This window comes from Passer domesticus, chromosome 3 (assembly GCF_036417665.1).
Source record: "Passer domesticus isolate bPasDom1 chromosome 3, bPasDom1.hap1, whole genome shotgun sequence".
Classification (NCBI taxonomy): domain Eukaryota; kingdom Metazoa; phylum Chordata; class Aves; order Passeriformes; family Passeridae; genus Passer; species Passer domesticus.
In genome coordinates this window covers 38,599,459-38,622,237 of record NC_087476.1, presented here as the reverse complement: position 1 = coordinate 38,622,237, position 22,779 = coordinate 38,599,459, and the positions used below count along the sequence as shown (strand labels likewise).

The 22,779-nt window shown below is 36.5% G+C and overlaps 1 protein-coding gene across 7 annotated transcripts in view; it reads left to right on the top strand.

Moving 5' to 3' along the window:
- EPHA7 (EPH receptor A7) overlaps positions 1-22,779 on the top strand; it is a 165,169-nt gene that overhangs the window by 131,110 nt on the left and 11,280 nt on the right. For 3 of the 7 annotated variants that reach the window (XM_064412698.1, XM_064412703.1, XM_064412704.1), the window contains 7 exons: positions 3,357-3,482; positions 7,566-7,751; positions 8,310-8,371; positions 9,391-9,600; positions 10,687-10,836; positions 15,299-15,492; positions 16,607-16,762. In XM_064412698.1, coding sequence (XP_064268768.1) covers positions 3,357-3,482; positions 7,566-7,751; positions 8,310-8,371; positions 9,391-9,600; positions 10,687-10,836; positions 15,299-15,492; positions 16,607-16,762 — 1,084 coding nt within the window. Of the gene's footprint in view, positions 1-3,356; positions 3,483-7,565; positions 7,752-8,309; positions 8,372-9,390; positions 9,601-10,686; positions 10,837-15,298; positions 15,493-16,606; positions 16,763-17,934; positions 22,148-22,779 lie in introns of those variants that run through there. The other 4 variants (XM_064412701.1, XM_064412700.1, XM_064412699.1 and 1 more) reach the window with 4 other exon arrangements.

Below are 22,779 nucleotides of genomic sequence, written 5' to 3'. Positions count from 1 at the left end.
CAAAAGCTGTGTCCTGCTACTGCAAATACAGTAGCACCATCAATATTTACAAAACATAATGTCCTTAAAATAGAATATTTAATATTAAAAGAAAGGTAGCCACTCTTGACTGCTGTGTGATCTACAATCCCTTGCTTAGCTAAGAATAGTACCTAAAGCCTCTCCTGTTAAAATCATGTCTACCACTTCAACTTAAACTAGAACCCTGGGAAAACTCAATAAAGCACATCCTTCTTGGATTCATGACAATTGAAAATGTAAAGGGAGAGGAATGTTTTAATCTGTTTTAGAATTAGTCATTAACTCAGGAAGCATGTTAAACTAAGTTGCAAAATTATTTTGAGCAACCATAATTAAAAAAAAATCACAGAATTAAACTGAACATAAGTTCTGATGCACAACAATGCCAGTCTTCTTCCACACCTGGTCACTCTCATATTAGTACCTGCTATTTAGTCATGCTATGCTGTACTTAGCCTTTGTTGTCTACCAGTAATTGCAGTTGTATCCTAAATCAATCAGATTATGATTTTTTTTTAATGAAAGCAATAGGGCTTCTTTTAGGTATGTCAAAATCATGAGCTATTATCTAAAAGTAATGTCACATGGAAAGTGAAGTAGCCACTAGTCATAAATTCTAAGCATTTTCTCAGTGCATTCCTCTTTAAATGAATAGTTCTACCCAAAGTTCCACTCAAAATCAGATCAAGGTTGTGTTTTACCTTTCTTCCCTGAAATAAACAGCTGGAAATTGATCACATTTCCTAAGTTTGGGTGTGTGGCTATCTAAATTGTTTAAATGCAGTGAGTGTCAAACTAAATAGTGACATCATTGCAGCTTTAGTCAATCAATTAATAAACTGTGCCAGAAAGGTGGAAAATAATAATGAGATAAGAATTATGTATCGTGCACTTTGCAATGCAGCTGATTTGAAAGAATTTGTCGAAAATCTCATTTTACTTAAATACTGCTCTTCTGGGAGTGATGGATTTGAAATTTGCCTCTCATAATGCATTATAAGCTTTTCACATCTCCAGAAGAGCTACTACTTTTACTTTTAAAATCCCTGTTATGTCCTTGAAGGAAAAGATCAACTATGTATTCTTGCTTTTCAGTATATAAATAAAAGGGATAGGTTAACTAAATAATTACTTATCTCCATTGTTGGTGACCTTTTTTTTAAATTTCAGTAAAAGTGTAAATTAAATAATTTGAAAGTTGCTACTTAATAATTGATAGTTGATCCAGAAATGGTGAAATTTTATAAGTGTTCCTTTCCCTCATTTTACTTTCAAGAAATCTGGTTATCTAGTAAATTAGCTTGATTATTGAGCATACAAAGTCTTTCTTAAATCATGGCAACAGATGAAAGTCACTTCTTGCCAAACTAATCTTCCTTCATCTGTTGATTGTAGGTGTAGCATTTAATTTCACTTGGTAGCTATATACAAAATGAGTGAGATGGAACCCAATGCTGTGGTCACCAGCTTGGTCACAGAGCTGTGAACTGCAGTTTGGTGGCCTTTTGCTCTGTAATAGCTAGACAACGTTCTTCTGCACTGAGGTACCAGACTGGATTTTCGAAAATGTAACTTATAACAAGCACTGACTTAGAACGAAAACTTACAAGCAAACATTTTTAAAGCAGTGCATTTAATGGACCATCATATATTTCATTTCAGTTCCCTTCATCTCTCTTTGACCTCAAGTGCTACACTTGAAGATACAAGTACAATGGAGGAGTTTAGTCAAGCAATTCAGATTTATATTTGGTTTCCTCCTCCCTTTTTCATCTAACAACGTCTGCACAATGCAGGCCAGCATTATTTCATGTTGCTATGCCAGGATAGCCTTGGCCTGTCAAAATGTTTTATGACAGCTTGAACAAAGACCCGTCAGAGGCCCACTTGAGATTCACAAGGTTACTTCCAGTCCAGACCCTTTAACACAAACACAAGAGGATGTCTCCTTCTCCATCTCCTTGCCTTAAAGCGCTACTACCAGAGGTCAACCTACTGCTTAATTTTCATTTTGTCCAGTCTTTTTTGGTTGCAAGAAATAAATATTTATGAGTTAAAAAAAATCAGCATTCAAATTTCCAATACAGCTAAAAGAACATATATTTAAATACATTATGTGACAGATAACAACATCTGGGCAACATTTGAAATAATTTCCCTGGATATAAATTCATTATATTAGTGAAACAATTCTCTAGGTTTGTTTTTATTTTTTCTTATGGTTTGTTGATTTAGGTCATTAATACCATCTAAAACATAAATACACATGATTACTAAGCTGTTTTTCAACATCATTTGAAATTTAATATATTTTATGTTAAATTCAAAGAATACAAACCAACTGAAAATCATTTGTTTTGTATTGACTTTTGATCCTGTTCTTTTTTTATATCAATTAACAGAAGAACATTTTTGCATTTTCATTTTGAGTTTTAATTCACTGATTTAATTAAAGCTCAAGAGTATAATCTTATGAGCAAATTTATATCATAAAAATTTATTGATTAATAGATTTCCAGGAGTTTGTACTTTGACCAGAATAGTGAAAGATAATTTACCTGAATCATTAGCAAACTAAGGGAAAAAACTACATGCTGGCCAGAGCACTATGCTGCCTGAGCTGTACTAAGCGTGGAGAAAGAATGAGCAAAAAACAAGTTGCTGCATAGTATTCACTTAGGTGCTTAAGAGGGGAGATAATTGTGCCACAGAGGCCACTTTGCCTTCCTGTGCCTTTACAAGTTGGCTGCAGGTGTTTCTCATGTTCGTATTACAGTGGAAGAAATACACCTAAGGTTGTAATTTCTGAGTGCTGTGAATAGTTTGACTATTGCCACAAACAATATTATATTCAGTAGATTAACCAAATTCAAGGGGGTGGAGGAGCCTTTCAAATCCCACTAGAGGAGAGAAATAACATAAAGAAGTGCTGTTTACACATCTTGGGTGAAGAGGATAAGATGTCCTTAAACGGAAAAGAAACTTTCACCTCCTCTGCTGGCATTATATCCTTTCCCCACTTTGTTTTTACTCCCACTCAACCCTTGCATTTTATTCCATTAAGCATTATTTAATATTTATTATTTCTTTCAGTTCAAGAGGAGATGCAGATGCTAATGTTAGTCATTTTTTAGAGATGGGATTGTTTATACTCGTGTCAGCATGCTTGCAGATGATGCCTTAAACTAAAGTTGCCTCTCAGAGTGGCTCTGGCTCAGGCGGCATGGAAACAGGTTCACTCTTCCAAGGAGCACTCTGCATAATGAAATTCCTGGGCTGACTGCACAATAAGTGCTTTTGCTTCATCACAGTCATGCTTTCTTACATCATTACAGTTAAATTTCCAGGCACCAAAACCTACATTGACCCTGAAACCTACGAGGACCCAAATAGAGCTGTCCATCAATTCGCCAAGGAGCTAGATGCCTCTTGTATTAAAATTGAGCGTGTGATTGGCGCAGGTAAGGCTGCCGTGGCTTCCTGATTCAACTGTTCCATTTAGCCGGGATCGAAACTCATTCATCATAATGACAGGCAAATAATTATACCTCAGGTATAGAAGAACTTTTTGAATTTGCCAGAGTGGTTAAGAGCAATGAAGCCGTGCTTGCTTCTAAAATGTAAAACAAACAGGGGAAAAGCCCAACTACAACTGAAAAAAAGCAAATAAATGAGTAAATTAAAAGTCTTGCTTGACATTGAAAGCTTATGGGTTTTTAATCAAGTATCTGCTGTTAAAATTGGAACTGGGGGGAGTGGGTCAGTTGTGCTGCCTATTATTTACTGTCAGAGTAAAGGCATTAGGCATTTGTGCAAATTCTGCTTGCTTGGCTTTTGCAAGGGGGCTTTTTGACCTCTGCAGCTTTGCTCATATGAGTAAGGAAAACTGGCTGCAGCACAAAATCTTAAATAGAGAGTGGGAAGGTCTTGTTTCTGTATAGCAAAATCTTCCCTAAGGCTGTTTTTTTTCTACCATTTTTCTTTTTGATATTTTATGAATACAAAAAGTTATTGTTTAACTTCTTATGACTGATTGTAATTGCTCCAGCACTACATTGCTTTTTTTTCTCTTGAACTGTCTACCACCTACTTAAGCCATGGTGTTCATGCTCTAAAAAGGCAGTTTCATTTGTTTGCATTAATAAGATACGTGACATTTTTATTGCACTACTCCATGTAGTGAAATTAAGTTTCCATGAGTAAGAAAAATATCAAATACTTTGGATTCCTGGAGGAAATGTTCTTTTGCTTTCCTGTTGTTTTATATAGGTATTAGTAGAATTCTTTTTAAATCACCCTGTAGTTTGGTACTGTAAATTACATGTTGCGGTATTATTTAAAAACAGAAGAAGAAAAATCTCTAGAATAAGTTGTTTTACCTGTAAAAATATCTTTACATTTAGAATTCACAACGCCTTTTAAAAGTAACCTCAGTCATGTTGAATCATGTCTTAATCAAGGAGTAGTACCATTGAAATTAAACAGACTGCTGAGCTAATTATTCCTTCGATGAGTAAGAGCATAAGAATCCAGCCCTTGCTAACTAGTAATTTTTGTGATGCCAGAATGGCAGCATCTCTTCTAATAGATACACAATATGCAAGATTAGCATAGAAAATTTGCTGAGCTTTATCTTTTGCTTTGAGTTAAAAAGCTACCAGCATAGCAACAGTTCAGAGCACAAAGATATATTCAGTTGGATTTTGCTAATGCCTTCTGAAAAAAAATGCTGAAAACACTTGAGCTGCAGAGTATACAGTTTAAAATGCATTTTCACTGTTATGACAAATTCCAGTGTTAATTTTCTTGACTGCAGATGAATTTATTCTTGATTTTAATTAGTATAATTGACAGCAAAAACAACTAACGTGTGTCAGTAGTCAATCTGAAGAAAGTTAATTAGGAGTGCAGTGGTGAAAGCATATTGTGTATCATGTTTAGCTGTGGCTTTAACCTGTTGATGTAAATAGCAAACAGGAATGAAATGAAATGCAGTCCAGGAGCTACAGAAGCAAACAGACCCAAAGCAGCAGTTGAAATTCATACATGGAAGAAGAATATGAAATTTCTGCTAGTGACAGCACCTGAAAAGCCACTTAGCAATCTCAATATCCATCAGTAATGCTGGCCCCATCAACTATTGAGTAGTGTCATGTCTCTCAGACACAAACAGGGTGCAAGTATGCTTGTACTCAATTTGCATGAGGGATATGTGCTTTCCTCGCCAACATTTTCATTACCATCCCGCTGTGGCCACCTGGCAGATACAGAATATGGTGTCCACTATGTAAAGTTGTTCATACCACACATCCTTTGTTTTAGCCTCTGCTTTGTTGACATGCTGAGCAAGTGGCTGTTCGGCTGTGCAGTATTCCCTCTCTTGTTGTCATATTTTCCAGTTTATTTTTGGGCATCATCTCAGCTGAATGTACTATTTTCTTGGGAATAAAAGTAGTTCATTGGCTAGCATCCTGGCCTGAAATGCATAACATACAAGTTGAAGTTTCTGGTTTGCCCAGTGTGTGTGATCTGCCTTTGGAAATCAATCAAAATCAGATCACAGAAAGCTGGAAAGGAGTTAAGCTTTTAGTATCTCCTGTGCCAAGTATCCTAATTACCTGGCTCTGAAATATCATAGACACACAGACACACTCCTATACTCACGTCTTGTTTTCAGCATGGAATGAAACAACTTTGGAAAGTACTGCTAGAGAAAATTGTTATCCTTTAGGAAGTTCTTGTGGCTAGGAGCTGTGAGTGAGGTGACTGGTGAATTCATTAATAGTCATCCATGTTGCTAATGAAGTGCAGGAGGGAGGTTAAGGCACCAAGCTAGGGACATGAGCAGCTAGGTGTTGTGTATGTAACAGCTGTACCTCATGGCGTTCTTAGCTCAGTGCCCAAGGATGGTTGAGGATAATATGCAGGCAGGAACACTTGTGTGGTCAGTTAGCTTAGGTACAGCACAAGGTGCATGGAATTAATTTGAGCTAGGCTTGATTCAGCTGGCATAGAATGTAAGGGACAGGAATTTGATTCTATATGCAGTCATCTCCTATCATGGTCGTGAAAAGAGCCATACTGATTGGAAGTTTGCTCAAACAAGTCTGTTAAAAATGGTCAAAGACATGGTTCTACCCTTCTGGATGAACTGTGAAGCCAAGACCCAGGTACTACTTTCTTCTTTCCCAAAGCTTGATTTGGGGCTGATAGGAGAACAGAAATGTTCAAATACTGATGGTGTCATAAACAGCAGCCCATCCATTAAAACACCCAAACATCTCTCTCTTGAGTCATTCAGCTCAACTTCAAGCATACTTCTCTCCACTAACAGTCAGACACCTTGCCAGTGTCCACTAAAGTCCTGATCCCACAAGGATTCTCACAAAAGGATTATCTAATCAAACTCTCTGTGTAGGTCTTGTCTAGTTCAGTAATTTTTTCAGCACTTATCCTAAAACACTTATCCATGTCTTAGATGTAGGTGTGTCTGCATGCTTGAGTATACGTAACAGCTTAATGTTAAGGCACTCCACAGGTATGCCGGAGAGAATGTCTGACTTGATTTGATTTGGGGGAGGGACTTGGAACCATATCTCTTAAACTCCAGATGAGTTTGTGAAGTACCAGATTATTAAATATTTTTGTGGTTAATATTTTATTCAGTAACATCTGTTACTACCCTCTTCTTCTATGTATACAAGGAGATTTTTCTTCCTGTCTGCAAAATTGGAGATCTCACTTTTGCTCTCTGCTGACAGAGCTGTGAGGCAAGGGACAATTCTTAAATCTTTTATAATCTTGTTAATAGTGAGGCAGATATATTGCCATTCAGCTTCACATCCCACATGCTTCCATCTTCTTTCCTGATGGAGTCCAATTGCTTCTCTTCTAAATTTGGTTGTTGGAGCTTTTTTTTGTGTTCTTTGATCTCTTTTATCACAGGTTTTTTCAAGTTCCAATCATCTGTTAGTTTAGAACCTTTTGTAAACTTGCAGTATTTGCTTGTGTTTGTTTAATGTAACAAAATTGTTATAAGTCACACCTTTCATTTCATAATATGTAAAGTAAATTATCCTGTATGAAGGTAATAATGTAGTGCTTCATTTAACACCATAACGATGCTAAATTAAAAGCATCTCTACAAGACCTGCCTTTTGAAAGAAAAAAAAGCCCATTGCAACTAAAGATAGCAATGAAACCATGTAGAGCAGAATGACATTTTTACTTAGGAATGGTATTACTATTTCAATAATGGTGTTTTCTTATGAAAGCCACTTCAGTTTTTATTTTCTGTTTTTTGAAAAAATGCAAGAAATTATTAACCAGTCTCTTTAAATATTCAAATTATGGTCCTGTCAGTTGGTTTAACTGAAGTGTTTGTTCCATAGGGTCAGCAATTCATTTAAGGCACATGCCGAAGTAATCCATTTCAAATATGAACGCATTAAATTTAAACACACACTTAGGTGGCTATTTGAATCAAGGCCTAAAAAAACCTACTGGCATTCAGAGTAATTCAGCATTTATCTACTTCATTTTAGGAGAGTTTGGTGAAGTGTGCAGTGGGCGTCTAAAGCTTCCTGGCAAGAGAGATGTTGCAGTAGCCATAAAAACTCTGAAGGTTGGCTACACTGAAAAGCAGAGGAGAGATTTTCTCTGTGAAGCAAGCATCATGGGACAATTTGACCATCCCAACGTGGTTCACCTAGAAGGAGTCGTTACCAGAGGTAAGCAGCAACTCGGTCTGTCAGTCAAATAACAACACAATGGCAGAAATTACTCTGCCTTATTCATGGTCAAAGATTCAAATTATAAACAGACTGCACACTCCTAATGGATTTTCTCCTGATGCGTAACTAACTAAAACAATACTTACTTCATGCTACAACCTGAGGAAAAAATTTAGATGCACGCATGATTAAAAGATGAAGTACTTTGAAACATATTATTTTTCTAGTTTCATTTAGCCTCAAAGACCATGCAGAGAGATAAGGTTTCTCATGTCCTTTTATATAATCTGAAGTGTCATTATTCCAGAGTCCTGTTCACACAGCAGGAGTTAGGAGAGCACACTGACTTTTTGATTTGTATGGTTCAATTTTATGAATCATGACCACTTTCCATGCAGATATTTAAGAAATTAGAGCTCTGTAACAGTGCTGGAGGGCTCAGAAATGTTCAGTGTCTGAACAGTTCAGTCCTTCAAAGGAATAGCGTGTGTTTTATCAAAAAAAGGCACGCCATTTGTTTTACTGTTCTCAAATATCTGTCTTCTTTTCTTTCAGGGAAACCAGTCATGATTGTAATAGAATACATGGAGAATGGGGCCTTAGATGCATTTCTTAGGGTGAGTACCAAAATGAAAACTGGTATAAACATATTTAAAGTGACATATATTGTATATTGCACTTAAAAAATATGTCTTATACCTGTGCATATATATGTATACATGCATATATAATTAAATACAATTAAAATATGCATTATATTTATATTTATTATATTTAATTAAGTATAATTTAAATGGTTTTCAGGTTGAAATGTAGTTTTGACCAACACTAGCAGGTTCTCTATGTTGTTTCAGAAAAACCAGATCAGAAATGAGAAGATCAGACAGGATCATGTGGAGACATTCTGGAGTTTATGTGATTTAATGTGGCATAGACATGGTGGTTTTTATTATAGCCACCAGTTGAAATTAAAATCACTGATACCTGAAGTCCAATCTTTGGCCTTTTGGGAGCAGAATTTTACTGTGTCAGCATGGTGGAAATCAGCATAAGAGTCCCTAAATTAATTACCATTCTGTCTAAGAAATGAACAAAGAAAACATAAATGTGAATTCAGAACAATTTAATGTTTTTTAAGTGTTCTGAACTTGCCAGTTCTGACTCCTTACCAGGTATGCTTGTCAGGGTGAGATGGTATGTAAACACTCTAAAGATAACACTTTTTTTTTTTTTTTAAAAACTCCAAGCTGTGAATGAAAATTATCAGTAGCTGGGGTTATAAAAAGGAGGTAGTTCTTATTTTCTTGATACAAATAATTATTCTGAGAGATGAAGAGCATAGAAGCACTCTATAAGAACATTAGGAAATCTTAATTAGATAATCTCTCCTGGAAGTGACTTGCCATGAGTTAGTGGGAAATACAGAGTGGTTATCAAGTTTTGCTACTACCAGTACATTAATTACTCACACATTTCTTAACTGGATGCACTGCTCTATTTCTGAAGAAAGTGTGTTTCAGGTGAGTTTCTTTGCCACAGAAGGAGTAAATAAGTGGAGAGCTGAAGTCATAAAACTAATCCTTATTTCTCTTCTCAGCTATACTAACAAGAGTTGCTGCTCCTTTGTTCCCTCCAGAAACATGATGGGCAATTTACTGTCATTCAGCTAGTGGGAATGTTGCGAGGAATTGCTGCTGGAATGAGATATTTGGCCGATATGGGATATGTACACAGGGATCTCGCAGCACGCAATATTCTTGTCAACAGCAACCTTGTTTGTAAAGTATCAGACTTTGGCCTTTCCAGAGTTATAGAAGATGATCCAGAGGCTGTCTACACTACAACCGTAAGATAAATCAATGGGTTTTAATAGTTTTGAGATAGGGTTATTTAGAAGAAATGTATCTTCTGGAGAGTATAGATAAGACAAATGCATTAATTGATGGGGGGTTTTAGCCAGTCAAAAGGAAGAGTCTCTGCAGAAATCTGTCTCTAATTAGGAGATAATATTTTTGTAAGAACATACATTTTTATTTGACAAAGCTCTAAACATTTTATATGGTATCTTCTTTATTCCATTTCTCCTGATTTTCTGATTGAACAAATAAGGAAGTTTTACCCACAAAAATTTTAAACATCTAACTTACTATGACTCAATTAAAATATTTGTAGGCTATTACTATTTTCAGGCTAGATTTTATCTCACCAAAGGGTTGGCTAGCTGGAGGCTAGTCTGTGACAAAGCTCAACTCCTGTATTTTCCCTTGCTTTTGGGTGGGACGCTTTTCTTAAATACGTATTCATCAGGCACACTATGCTCTTTATTCTTTTGTTTAGCCAGCTCTACTTTCCCACCCATGGGGCCTCCCTGTACCTATTTTCCCATGCTGAGGGAAGGAGGGGCCCCTGGAATCTGCTCCGACAGGCACAGGGATCCAGGAAACCACACCGGTGCTCACGGCTGTCACTCCTGCTGTTGAGCTCTAAGTGGGATCCTGGTTTAAAAATGTCACACCAAGATTTCAGAGGAGCCATATGACAAGTCAGTGGGATTTATATGCACAGGTTGGGATTCCCCTCACCTAGCTTCAGCCAGCCAGGACTTAAAGAGCTAGTGTAAATAGCTAGTGTAAATCAGACGTCTAAGCAGCCCTTTAAAATCAGTGGAGAGAAATTCATTCAAAGTAGCTTATACAAGTATCTAAGTATCTATGTTTCAAGTGTTTTAAGATACTAAGTTTCCATAGACCTTTGGAAATTCTGCAGTCAGTCCACCATAGCAGATCATATAAGTGCTGCTCTTGATGTTGATGGAAATAATTATAAATGCATTCTATGGAAGATGATATGAAAATTATGGGGGTGAAAAAGAGAAATTTCTTCCTTTTTTTTTTGTATTTTTTTGGTTTTTTTTTTTTTTTTTTGCTCATAGGGTGGAAAAATTCCAGTGAGATGGACAGCTCCAGAGGCCATTCAGTACCGCAAATTTACATCAGCCAGTGATGTGTGGAGTTACGGAATAGTTATGTGGGAAGTAATGTCTTATGGAGAACGGCCTTACTGGGACATGTCAAATCAAGATGTAGGTTTGTCTGTTCATGAGCATGTGCGTGTGTTAGTAAAACAAAAATTACATATTGTAAACACGTACATATGTGTTTCACTGTAAATGCATAAAATGTTGGTTTAGAAATAAGACTTATCAAAGTACTGTGTGGTTGTCACAAAATTAAAAAGTTACAGAGCTTTTACTTTTTACCAAAATCAAAATCTTTTTTTTGCCACATAGCTATTGTAGGTTTGTGTCCTAAGTATCAATTAAAACTGGAACATCAAAAACAGTAGTATGGGGTCTTCACTTAACTATGCTTAAGCATGGAAAGAATTAATTTTTTTCCAATAAAAAATAATTCTGAGGTTTTTGACCTTAGAGCAATGATTAATCATTTGAAAAAAGTTGTTAAAAGTCTGAGTGGCAGTTAATGACCTACTTTGGCTTTTTCAAGTTAATTATGCTGATTTAAAAGTACCCTTGTTTGCATAAAATATGATCCAGAGCAACAGGTCAGCAGTAATAGAACAGATGGATGTTAATCTTGACTTCTGACAGGAGTATCTATTAATATAGAAATTACACAGGAAAAAGCCATACAGGTGTGATAGGTGTCAGAAAGAGTCTCATTTAAAGTTCTTCAGGTTGGAGCTTGAGTGGTTTTTTTAATTGTTATTTTAATTTTTGATTGAATGATCAACATCAAAGTTGGAAAAAAAAAGATAAAAGTGTAGATGATGAGTCAGTTTGGCACAGTGCAAAGTTGTTAATATTTGACAGGTCTCAGTGTCAAAGATTTCATGGACTGTCAAAATATGGGCAAACAAGTCCTTGGGGCAGAGAAAGAGAAATATTTACATTCCCCAGACACCCAGTAGAGTTTCATTTCTTTTGACACCTTCCTTCTGTACTGGATTCAAACATAAAAGAAGTCTGACAGGAATATAAGATGCCTCAAAGGCAAACCTTACCTATCTTTCAGGGAACAATAAGGAAAAACTTTTAAATAGAGGAGAAATTTTGATATCTTCATGCTTCTTATTAGATTTTGAAAAGTATTCCTTCTGTTGAAAACTGCATGTAAAATACAGGAGTAAGCCTCTTTCAAAAAATAACTAATTGCCACTTCTTACAGTTTTGTCCCTTTTTACCATCTTTCATTATACTCTTCAATATTACGTAGTTAAAAAATGCATCAATTGCTTAGCAAAATAATTCAAAATATTCTTGTATGTTGTGATCTTCAGGCATGTTCTTCCATAACATATACACATCCTACCAATCCCTAGATAATCTATTGAAAATATTTAAAAACACCTAATTTGTTATTTGTTCACCTTCAAAGTCACCAGCTGGAATATTTAATGGTAATGAAAAATTCTAAATATTTTCTTCTAGTTTTGCACTCAGTTTTTATATTTTACGTGTCTCATTTTGCCTAAAAGTGAAAGTAGGTGTAGTCATAGAGCAGACCAGATCTCCTAAATAATAGGCCTCTCTGACTTTGGATCTTTAGATAGCATTTCATTAATCCTGCCCTTCTTCCTTTAAGCCATTGCTGTAGACTGATGGAGGATAGATATTTGCATTGTGAACACTTTTCAAGCAAAACCCTCCTTTTTAGCAATGACCTGGGGCTAGGGTGCACCAAAAGAACACTCACCCTACAAACTCCCTGCAGAGGCACGGCAGGCTGAGCACAGATGATAGACAGAGGTCCCAAATTCCCTGAGCAGTGGGCTCACCTCAGCTTAATCCTTGCTAGTAACAGTAGCCTTCAAACCCCTGTTCCCCTATTGGACTGCTGATATTCTTGCTCCCATTTTGTTTCTGACCTCAGTGCAGATTAGTTCTTCAGAGAAGGGCAAGGCTATACTTCTGGATTTCTTACCATTATTATAATCATTAATTTGTATTATTATTGTATGACCATAGTCAGAGCTACAACATTACATTGTCCAGTTACCCATATTGAATACTTCCTTGTATTCATCTAGTATATAAAGTAACTAGACCCAGTCCTCTTCTATCCTGTTTTGCATCCTCAGCCTGCTTATGGTAAAAACTAGTCTTAACAGTATTCCCTTTTACTCTTTTTGCAGCAAAAGCAGAATTTAAAAAGCTAATTGTGGGAAGTGTAGATACTATAAATCAATTTTATTAGTGAGAACTCCAGCTGTTTTCTCTTTGTAGGTTTCTGCATCTATTTCATTTTCTTTGAATACTGATGTTTTGAACCACACCTCCTCCCTTCTTAGCAGAGTGGAAACTTGTTATACTTTACTTATTAATATTTTAGAATATGCTTTCAATGTTTTGGATATTCACAGCAATTCCATCCATCTCTAGCTGACTCATTATTTCATATATCCCAGTTTCACCTTTCTTGCTCAGCATACACATCAGAGAAGCCGATTCTGAAGTAACACCTTTCAAAAACACCATCAATATCATCTTGATGAGCAGTTCTCTTCAGGTTTATCTGCAGTTCATAGTGAATGGGGAAAACTCCTGTTCTGGTCCCTTCATTCATGCTTTCACTCTCCCTTACATTCTTGGATAGAGTCTTATATAGATGGTTTGCCAGTTCTAAGGGTATTAGATATTTTGGTCGTTGCACTGTTGTTGCTGGCACCTACTTTTTAATTTCTCATTGGTGATCCCTGTCTTCTGACCTCTTAAGCAACTATTTCATTTGTAGTAAATCATACATAGCATGCTCAAAGTGTTTAATACCCTTTGCCATTTAGAGGGTCAGAAATTCCTGCATTACTTTTCACAGCACAGCAATTGTCCTGTAGACACTGTAGATTATTTTTCACTTTCATTCCACTACTACTTCTAAGCATAAGGAGCTGTTCTTTTCTTTTCTTTTTCCTCTTAATGTAGCTCTAAAGGATCTTACATTTTACTTTTAATGTTTTCTTCAATGTATAGCTCTGTTCCTCCAATTTCCCTGTCCTTCTGCAGAAAACCTCTCTCTACACCCTCTCTGACAGACAACTTCAACGTTTGTAAAAGGTCACTGCACTCAGTCTTCAAGGTGTGACTGTTTCTGCAGGAATTGAATATTTCTCAGTCATTTTTGAGCTGTAGGACAGTACTGTCATTCTAAATGTTCAGAGAGAAAGCTGAGGCCTAGGGAGATGAGGCAACTTCTCTAAGGTCAGAAGGACATTCTGTGACACAAAACTGCAGTCAGTGCCTTACCACTGGGCTATGCCTTCTCTTTTCACAAAATTTCTTTTATGCAAAAGGTTTTGATACAAAACCTGGCTGGATTTCAGCCAGCTTTTTGAAGGTCATTCTGTATTGTCTGCAGTTCTGTCTACTTTGCAGTCCACTACTTCTGCATTTTCTCACACAACCTACAGAATATTTTCTTTCTGAGGTTATTATTTTTACTAAAACCTGGATATTCACCAGCTTTGTTTATCATACGAGATCTACATCCCAGAACTACACCTAGAATAGCTTCTGATCTTGCTTTCTGTACAAAATGAGGGAGAAGACAGTCCTATGCACTCCCCTACAGGAACGAGCACCCTTCCTTAGCAATTCTAATGCTGCTGTGTCACTCAATGTCAGTACACTTGAAATCCCCCATGAACAGTGTTTTAGCCCTTTTTCACTACCTTTTCTTATCTGCCTTGCTTCCTGATGTGCTTTTTTATTCTGCCCTCAAGGTTTACAGCAGTTTGCTGTGATTTTACTTTATCCATTTTTATTTTTTACTCAAATCCAAATGGACTTGGCTAAGGAAGTCAACGGGTGAGTGTAATTCTAGGTTCAGACATTTATTCTGTCCTTTGATCATATCATCATCTAGCAGCATCTCTTATTAAATCTAACTTTCTGGGATATATTAAAATAGCATTTACCCAGGTCTTTCTCTCTCACATGACACAGTTCTGCTGCTTTATCATTAATATAACATGGCTAGACATAGAATACAACTTTTTTCCTTAGCAATTTCTATCTGCTAAACATTTTTCTTGGATCCATTTATAATACCTTCAGGCTTCTTGTATTTTATATGTGCATGCACAGATATCCATCCATTTAAAAGTCAGTTGCTTCTACCACACACTCTTTCATAAAAACCTTGGGGCTAGTAATAATGCTTTCTGAAATAACTCAATTTATCAATCTATCTACTGCTCCCTCAGTGAATTTAATTGTGGTTCCCTGCTACTCACTTGTCTAGGTAATATAGCTATGTTCTGCACATATAGAACAATATGCTTAATAAGCCCAAAGATAAAACTGGGGAAATTATTTGAAAACCTGAAGGCTAGTGTCAAAACAACAGACTCATATTTTGCAACACCAATGGCAAATTTTAGTTTATTGATTATTTTATTTTATTCTAGTTTATTCTATTTTATTTTCTTCTATTTTATTTTATTTTTTCTTAGGTATTTAAACTGGGTAGCAATACATATTCTTAAATTACTGTTGATGAAAAATGATTAACTATTTTGGCTGCTAGGTTATAAAAGCAATCGAAGAAGGCTATCGTTTGCCAGCACCCATGGATTGCCCAGCAGGATTGCACCAGCTGATGCTGGATTGTTGGCAGAAGGAACGCGGTGAAAGGCCAAAGTTTGAGCAGATAGTTGGCATTCTGGACAAAATGATTAGAAATCCAAACAGCTTGAAAACTCCCCTGGGAACCTGTAGCAGGTAAGAAAAACTTTAGTGTGTGTTCTTATGATGGTGCACATGGCTGGGCTCTGGATGTTCTGCTTGGTGGCTGGTTCCAGTTCACACTTATTTCATCTGTCTTTCAGTTTTTCCTTCTTTCTGTTCCCTGTTTTTCTCTTTCCTCATTTGCCCTTCTTTTTTACCATGCTAAACAAAGCTGAATAAGGACTTTCTTAGTAAAAAAAACCAAAACAACTGAAATAAAGTATATATCGCGGAACTAACACATTTCTCAGTAAACTACTGCCTGCTCATCACTCTTTCTCCACCCTCACCACTAGTCTATGTTTTCCTTGTTTCTTAAAATCATAAAGTCTGGAGGGCAGGGATCATTGCGTACTGTATGTTTATATGATGCATCCCTTGCCCTAGGAACTGCTACAGTAGAAATAGTAATTAACAATACTCATGCTTGGCCAATGTACCTTGACATGCTACACCCTAGATTTTTATCTTTCATTTTCTGGCTTTAACTCCTTTCAGTGATTGCATCTCATTGTATTTCATGATGTAGTTTTTAATGGCTTCTTCATAAATTTCAGGCGAATTATTTAATCATGGTAATCTTTCGATCTGCTATCTACACCACTGTATTAGGGAATCAACTGGCCTGTGTTCTGCTCCTTATTCTTCTACTGACTGATTTGCTGTGTGACCTTAAGACTTTGTGTCTCTGCTCTTCCCTTGTCTTTGTTTTGTCCCATCCAATTGAAAAATGGGAGTAGTTACTACTATATTTTCTAAGATGCATAAAAGAATAGCATCTTTATTTTATTCAGCAACATAGAGACATAGCTTCTGTCATGCTAGGTAATAAGGTCGATTTTCTATTGGTAAAGGTAGTTCATTAGGTTGATTTTGCTCACTCTGACCTTCCTTCTTTTATGTGAATAAGCTTAGGAAGTACATATCGTGAGCTGCAGAGCAGTCAAGAGCTATTCGCAGAATAATCTAAACTGTGTATAAAGGCCTATTACTTTCTACGCTCGACATTTTTAATACCCAAAACTTATTTGACTCTCACCTTGCTAAATACTCCCTGATGTTTTACTCTCTTTGGAAACAACTTACTTTCCTTTTTCCTTCTCCATAGACCAATTAGCCCTCTTCTGGACCAGAACACTCCCGATTTTACCACTTTCTGCTCCGTAGGCGAATGGTTACAAGCTATTAAGATGGAAAGATATAAGGATAATTTCACAGCAGCAGGCTACAACTCTCTTGAATCAGTTGCCAGGATGACTATTGAGTAAGTTAGTACTGGGCATGTTTAACTTGCATTTAGGGAATTTCTAGGTATAACAATACACAATGTTCAACTCCAAAACTTTACCCTGAGTACTAACATTGTACTTGGGGGTCAAATCAGCCATTTTAGCAGCTGATGGTGTTGTATTGGAGCATCTCATGAAAGGGTAAATACCCTGCTACCTCTGTGTGGCATCACTTTTTTCCCTGCCTTTCAGACCAATTGAAATAACACAAAGGGACTAGAGTTTGAGGGAGAATGTGGCCCCTTCCAAAGTATGTATCCATAGGAAAATAACTACTTTGCCTCCACCACCTAATTGGTACCTTTTTCCCAATGTGCTCCAGGAAGATGTGGAATTTTCTTCTAATTGGCTGTGAGCAGTCTGTGTCCTGCAAGACAGGACTTTGCATCAGGATAAGTCTGTGGAAGCAAAAAAAAATTCTGAAGGCAAGCATGGCCTGTATCAGTACTGTCATCTTAAAACAGGTCTTCTTGGCACCCTGCAAACAACTTCCTTGTCCTGGTGGTTGCCAAAAACATGTAATTCCTCTTAGAGAGCAGTGGGTTTCTAAAAAAGTTTCTAACCCAATATTCTCAAGGTTTCAACCCTGTTCTTATCTGCCTGGTGTCACTAGGGGTCTCAGCCTATAGCTTGGGAACTGTCTTCAGAGTCCACAAGCTTTTAGCATTAGTAGGGGCGGAGATGAAACAGCTGCTCCTCATTCATTTGCATGATGGGAATGTGTCAATGCACAAAGGCATCTAGACTTCTTTAGGAAGCAGACTATGATCCCCAAAATCTTGTATTTATACATTGTCCCAAAAACCACCCGAAGTATTTTACAAGAGAAGTGTCCTTGTCTTTGGGTATCCTTAAAAGACACACCATTAGATTATCAGATAAGATTATGTGAAACAAACTGACCTCCTTCTCAGATGTGGAGACCCACACAGTGTAATTGCATGACACCTGTCATGTAATTGCACTCATTGCTGAGAGATTGAACAGTGCCTCTATGAACTTCCCAGTACTGAGCTGAAGATGTGGCGTAGCTTCCGTGTCAGAGCCCTGTAGTCCAAACCACTGCGTAGCTTTGACTCACAGTTGAATACCATACGATAGCAGTCTAAGTTGAAAAATTAACAATGTACGCATTTATCTTCCCCAGGGATGTGATGAGTTTAGGGATCACGTTGGTTGGTCATCAAAAGAAAATCATGAGCAGCATTCAGACTATGAGAGCACAAATGCTACATTTACACGGCACTGGCATCCAAGTGTGATAGACATTTCTCCCTTATGAGGGAGGTGACAGACTGAGAGAACAGCACTGGCCTTCAGTATATATGAAGTGCTGCTAGAAGACACTTGATTTCCTGGGTCCTTCCTGCAGTGAATAGAAGAGCTACAAGAAGCACCTACAGACTTGAACTCCTAAGTGCCACCAGAATTTATGAAAAGGGAATTAGGATCCACCAGTGGTGGCAAGGAAAACAGCAGTGACAATAAACAAAGTACTACCTGAATAAACATACAAACACCTTGAGCTCTCTAACCTCCTTTTTATCTAATAGACTTTTTAAATGTACATAAAAATTTAAAAAAGAATATATTTGTCAGATAAAAATCATGATATTATTGTTGAATTCAACAAAATATTTTCCTTAAATCTGTGATTTCTGAATCTTTTTTTAATCATTTGTGTTTATTCTTCATAAAGACTTTCTTTTAGTATGATGTTTATATCTTTGGACCTTTTTAGTGCTAATTCAATGACACATTACTACACTGGGTACCTCTGAATTTGAGTTCCTAGAGATTTAAGAAGCATGACCAAGCAATGTATATCTATCCGAACTTTGGTATCCCTTTGTGCCATTTCCTTTTGTTAAATCAACACCGTATTGACATGGCTAGCTAATTGGCAGGGAGTCAGGAAAATGCAAATTGCCAAGAGCTCTGATATTTTTTAAAGAATTTTTTAAGGTTATACATATGCTATCTTTTAAAAGAAAATAAAAGAGAAAAAAAAAGTAAGAAAAAGAAAAGCAATAATGATCCCTAAGTAGTTCTAGGCACTTTTAGCAAATTGTTTGCAAGATGATTTTAATGGACTAGAGTTAAACTGAGATATATTCTAAGATGTAGATCTACAACTGTAAACCTGCTGAGACATAGCATTGAATGGACAAGTGATTGTAGGAATGTCTCAGAGTGTGGGTGCAGTTCTCCAGTGTTACCTAAACCATTTAATCTGAGCACATCACATTTTGTTTCAGTACTCTGCATTAGCAAATCTAAGAGAAATAGCTGGTGTGTATTTTCTATGAGTTTAAGCCGTATGCAGTCCAGCTGTCAGAATAAGGACATAGCTTTTATATGAGAACTGTAGAGCATGAGACAAGGGGCAGTTCAGAATTTTCAGTTTTTTTACAAGCTTTTGCTGCTCAGAACGAACATGCATGTGCGTGGTCACACAGACGCAACAGTCATGCATCAGGAACAGAGATGCAAAGGTAGTTGCTCAGTGGAATATCTTTTTACACCATTTACTTATATAACAATTTTGTTTGATTAAAATATTTAATTACCATAAGCAATAATGAACAGAGTCTTTACAGATATTGCAAGAATGTACATGAACCAGAGAGTAATGCTTTAAAAAAAAAATCTGAAAATTGTGAACTTCCCCAGCGTTGAAATGCTGTACTTCCAAAGAGAATTGGGCTGCTTCTATTGATTTTGATAGAGAAAGATCCCAGGGATCAGTCATAAATTGGTCTGGTTTGATAATGTGGGCATCCACACAAAAAAAATAAAAAACAAAAGAAAAACCTTGTAAATGTTCCTTTGTAAAACTTGTAAATTTTATTTATACTGTCTTGTTTTGTACACACATTTATGTGTCGTGAGCTCTGAATACATTGAAAATGCACTATATTTTTCTATTTTACTTGCAGAGCATCACAAACAAACATGTATATTCAGTGCTACATAATGTGTTTTCCCACATTTAGGACCAAAGATAGTTATCAAAAACTTAAATGCATCCTTTTCCCCCCCTCCTTTTTTCTCCCCCTTTTTAGATCACTGTACAGTGTTATATTTGTCATTTTATTTATTTGTTTCACTAGAAAAATCAGTTTGGTTATACTAATTTCTTGTCCCACTCACCTTTGTTGAAAAAATCTGTAAAAAGCTTTTAACTAGCATAATCCCGATACATAGACACTTCCATTTGTAATCTTTGTAATAGACTGTAAATATATTTTTGGAACTATAATGCAATGTGCATAAGGGTTATTTTTCAGTGTCCATATATGATTGTTTATACAATTCACAGCACTTTACAGTCATGCTGAGAAGCCTAATTTATTGCCTGGATTTGGGCAGAGTAAGAAAAAATGGTGACTATTCTTATTTCATATTAGATTGTCATTCAGTCGTAACAGAGTTATTTTCACGTATGCAGCTCAAGCTGGTTTTTTAACTATTAAAATTAATTTTCTAAAAAATCTGTAGGAGTAAGACGCAGAGTAGACTGCATGCCCAATATTGGAATAAGTGCACGCAAGCACTTGGCCAAGGCACTTCACGTAGCCATTAGAACACAATTAAAAAATACACAGTTAATAAACATCCATTTTGTGTTATAACAAATGCTAAGTGCCTCACTACTGGGGTGAGCATCTGTGGGCAGCTGGGCAGGGTGTTTGACAGACTTGTTGCTGCTTTAGGCACCCAGCTAGGAATTTAGGAGTCTTTAAGTTCAGACACCTGCTTCCTTACAAATCTCGGCTACTGTTTCTAAGGGCTTGGTCATCAAAGGTGCAGTGCAGCAATGCTGGTATTGCTGAGAACTTACAAACCCTAAATGCAAAAGAATTGAGGCCAGGCTTCATCTTTAGGACTTGTTTGATATTCTGAAGCACAGAGGCCTTGAAGCATGTGTGGTGATTTGGGCTCACGCATGTACAAGTGAGGGCCCTAATGGTATTTCTTCCTTAATTTTCCTGGTTTGATTTAAGCCATCTTCTTTGAATAGTAAATATATTTTAGCATTCATCTATATACCTTGACTGCCTTAATGTTGCCACAGATTTTTACACATTTGAAAGTGGTAGAGTAGACCCAGAAAGCACAATCGCGATCAACCGCAATCAATCAGATAACTTATCTACATGTTCAGATCATTACTGCAATTTACAGCACATGCATGTAAATGGATTTGTAACTGGTAGAGCAGCGAAATATTGACATTGGTTGCAGTTCCCAAGGTTTCAGAAAACACAGTCCAGGGTAAGAAAAAAAGTGCCATAGAAAGTTGATTTTCATAGGAGGAACTGAAGAATAAGTTGGGTCACAAGGAGAATGAAAGGCTAAATGATGAAAAAAAGAAAAAGAAAAATTCAGGTCTGACTTTATTTCAAAGAATTTGGACATTGTGCATTGCTAATGAGAGATTATCAGGCTGTCAATGAGACTCATATTTCTTGACTTTATTCATCTGCAAGCATCTAGAAGACAGATGCCTAAAAAGAGCAGGATGAATCTCCCTGTGGGAATGCTTATCTCTATTAGATGTAGAGGGAAGCCAGATGATTAGCTTAAATTAGGCGTCTAATATCTATACAGCTAAAGTTAGGTGAAGTGATTCCTACCCTATCTGTCCTTGGCTGCTACAATTTTCCTTGTAAGCCGAGTGTCATAGAGAGGCAGCTCCTCCACCACTAGTATATCCCAGAATGTATTTAAACTGGGCTTTATTACAGAGAGAGGTGATTTTTTATTTATATTATTATTCTTCAGAGACTTGTAACAGGCCATCTAAATGCTTTTTGTATGTGGATATCAATTCTTGAAAATTTTTGTGATTGTTCTGAGGAAGACCCACCTAGTAAATTACAGTTATTTAATATTTTAAATAATCAGAAATATTTGCTGGCATACTGCTTTAGTCCAGAGGTTATGTGATCAGATATGATAGTTGCTGTTTGCAAAACCATGTTTATCTAATGCCTTGCCATGTAAAATCTCCAGGAGGCAAAGATGCTTAAATGTATCTCAAATTGAATGTTGCCCTTAATATCTCAATAATTGAGCTCTGTCTGTATTATTTTCAATTTTAAATGAGGTTTTTTGTATTTGTTTAAGCTTGAATTATCTGGCAGCCACTGAGGGAGTTTGAAAAAGTGATTTTAAATTAAATTTGCTTTTTTCCACTACTAGTAATATACAATGAATAGTTTCCACTGTTTGAATGTTACAAATCTATTGCTTTAATGTGGGGGATGAACGGGGTTTATTTTTGTTTTGTTGTTGGTATTTTTTTACATTTATTGGTTAGTAGTTGAAATAAAAAAATAATAATTTGTCCTTAACTTTCTAAGTAATTCATATCTAGCAATTTTGAAAATTATTTAAATTCCTTGATGTTTGGGTTACTGCTGGGAGGGTGACCACGTCACTACAGCCATAATGCCAGGTGATACAGAAACACCCTGCCACAAGGGTAGGTTCAGCCAACATTCTGTTGCCTAGTAATGATATGAAGCAATTCACTGTCTGTGTGAAAGAAGTGAAGGGAAACTCAGCCAAAAAAATGGTCATTTCACCTTCTAAAATGATGTTTGTGACATGTTAGAGCTGAAACATCCTTAATTAATTGCTTCCCTGCATGTGGTTTAAAATTTATGTGCTCATGATATGCATTTGGTCTTTGGTGAATTTTTTTTGTTGGTTGGGCTGTTTCTCTTATTTGTTTTATTTTAAATGAGTGACATTTGAGGGTCTCATGGAAGAGAACAGATCCTGTACAGAATGACAAGTGCTGGTTTAGAAAAGTGTAATACAAATTCTTCTCCATGAGCCATTCTGGCAGCAGGTGCTGCAGGGGTATTCAGAGAGTTGGTTCTATGATTTGCTGAGCAACTATCACAACAGATTTTCTCCATTTTCAAGACCTGTTAGGATTGTACTTCTGATCAATTAACTGATATATGGAAACAGGTGA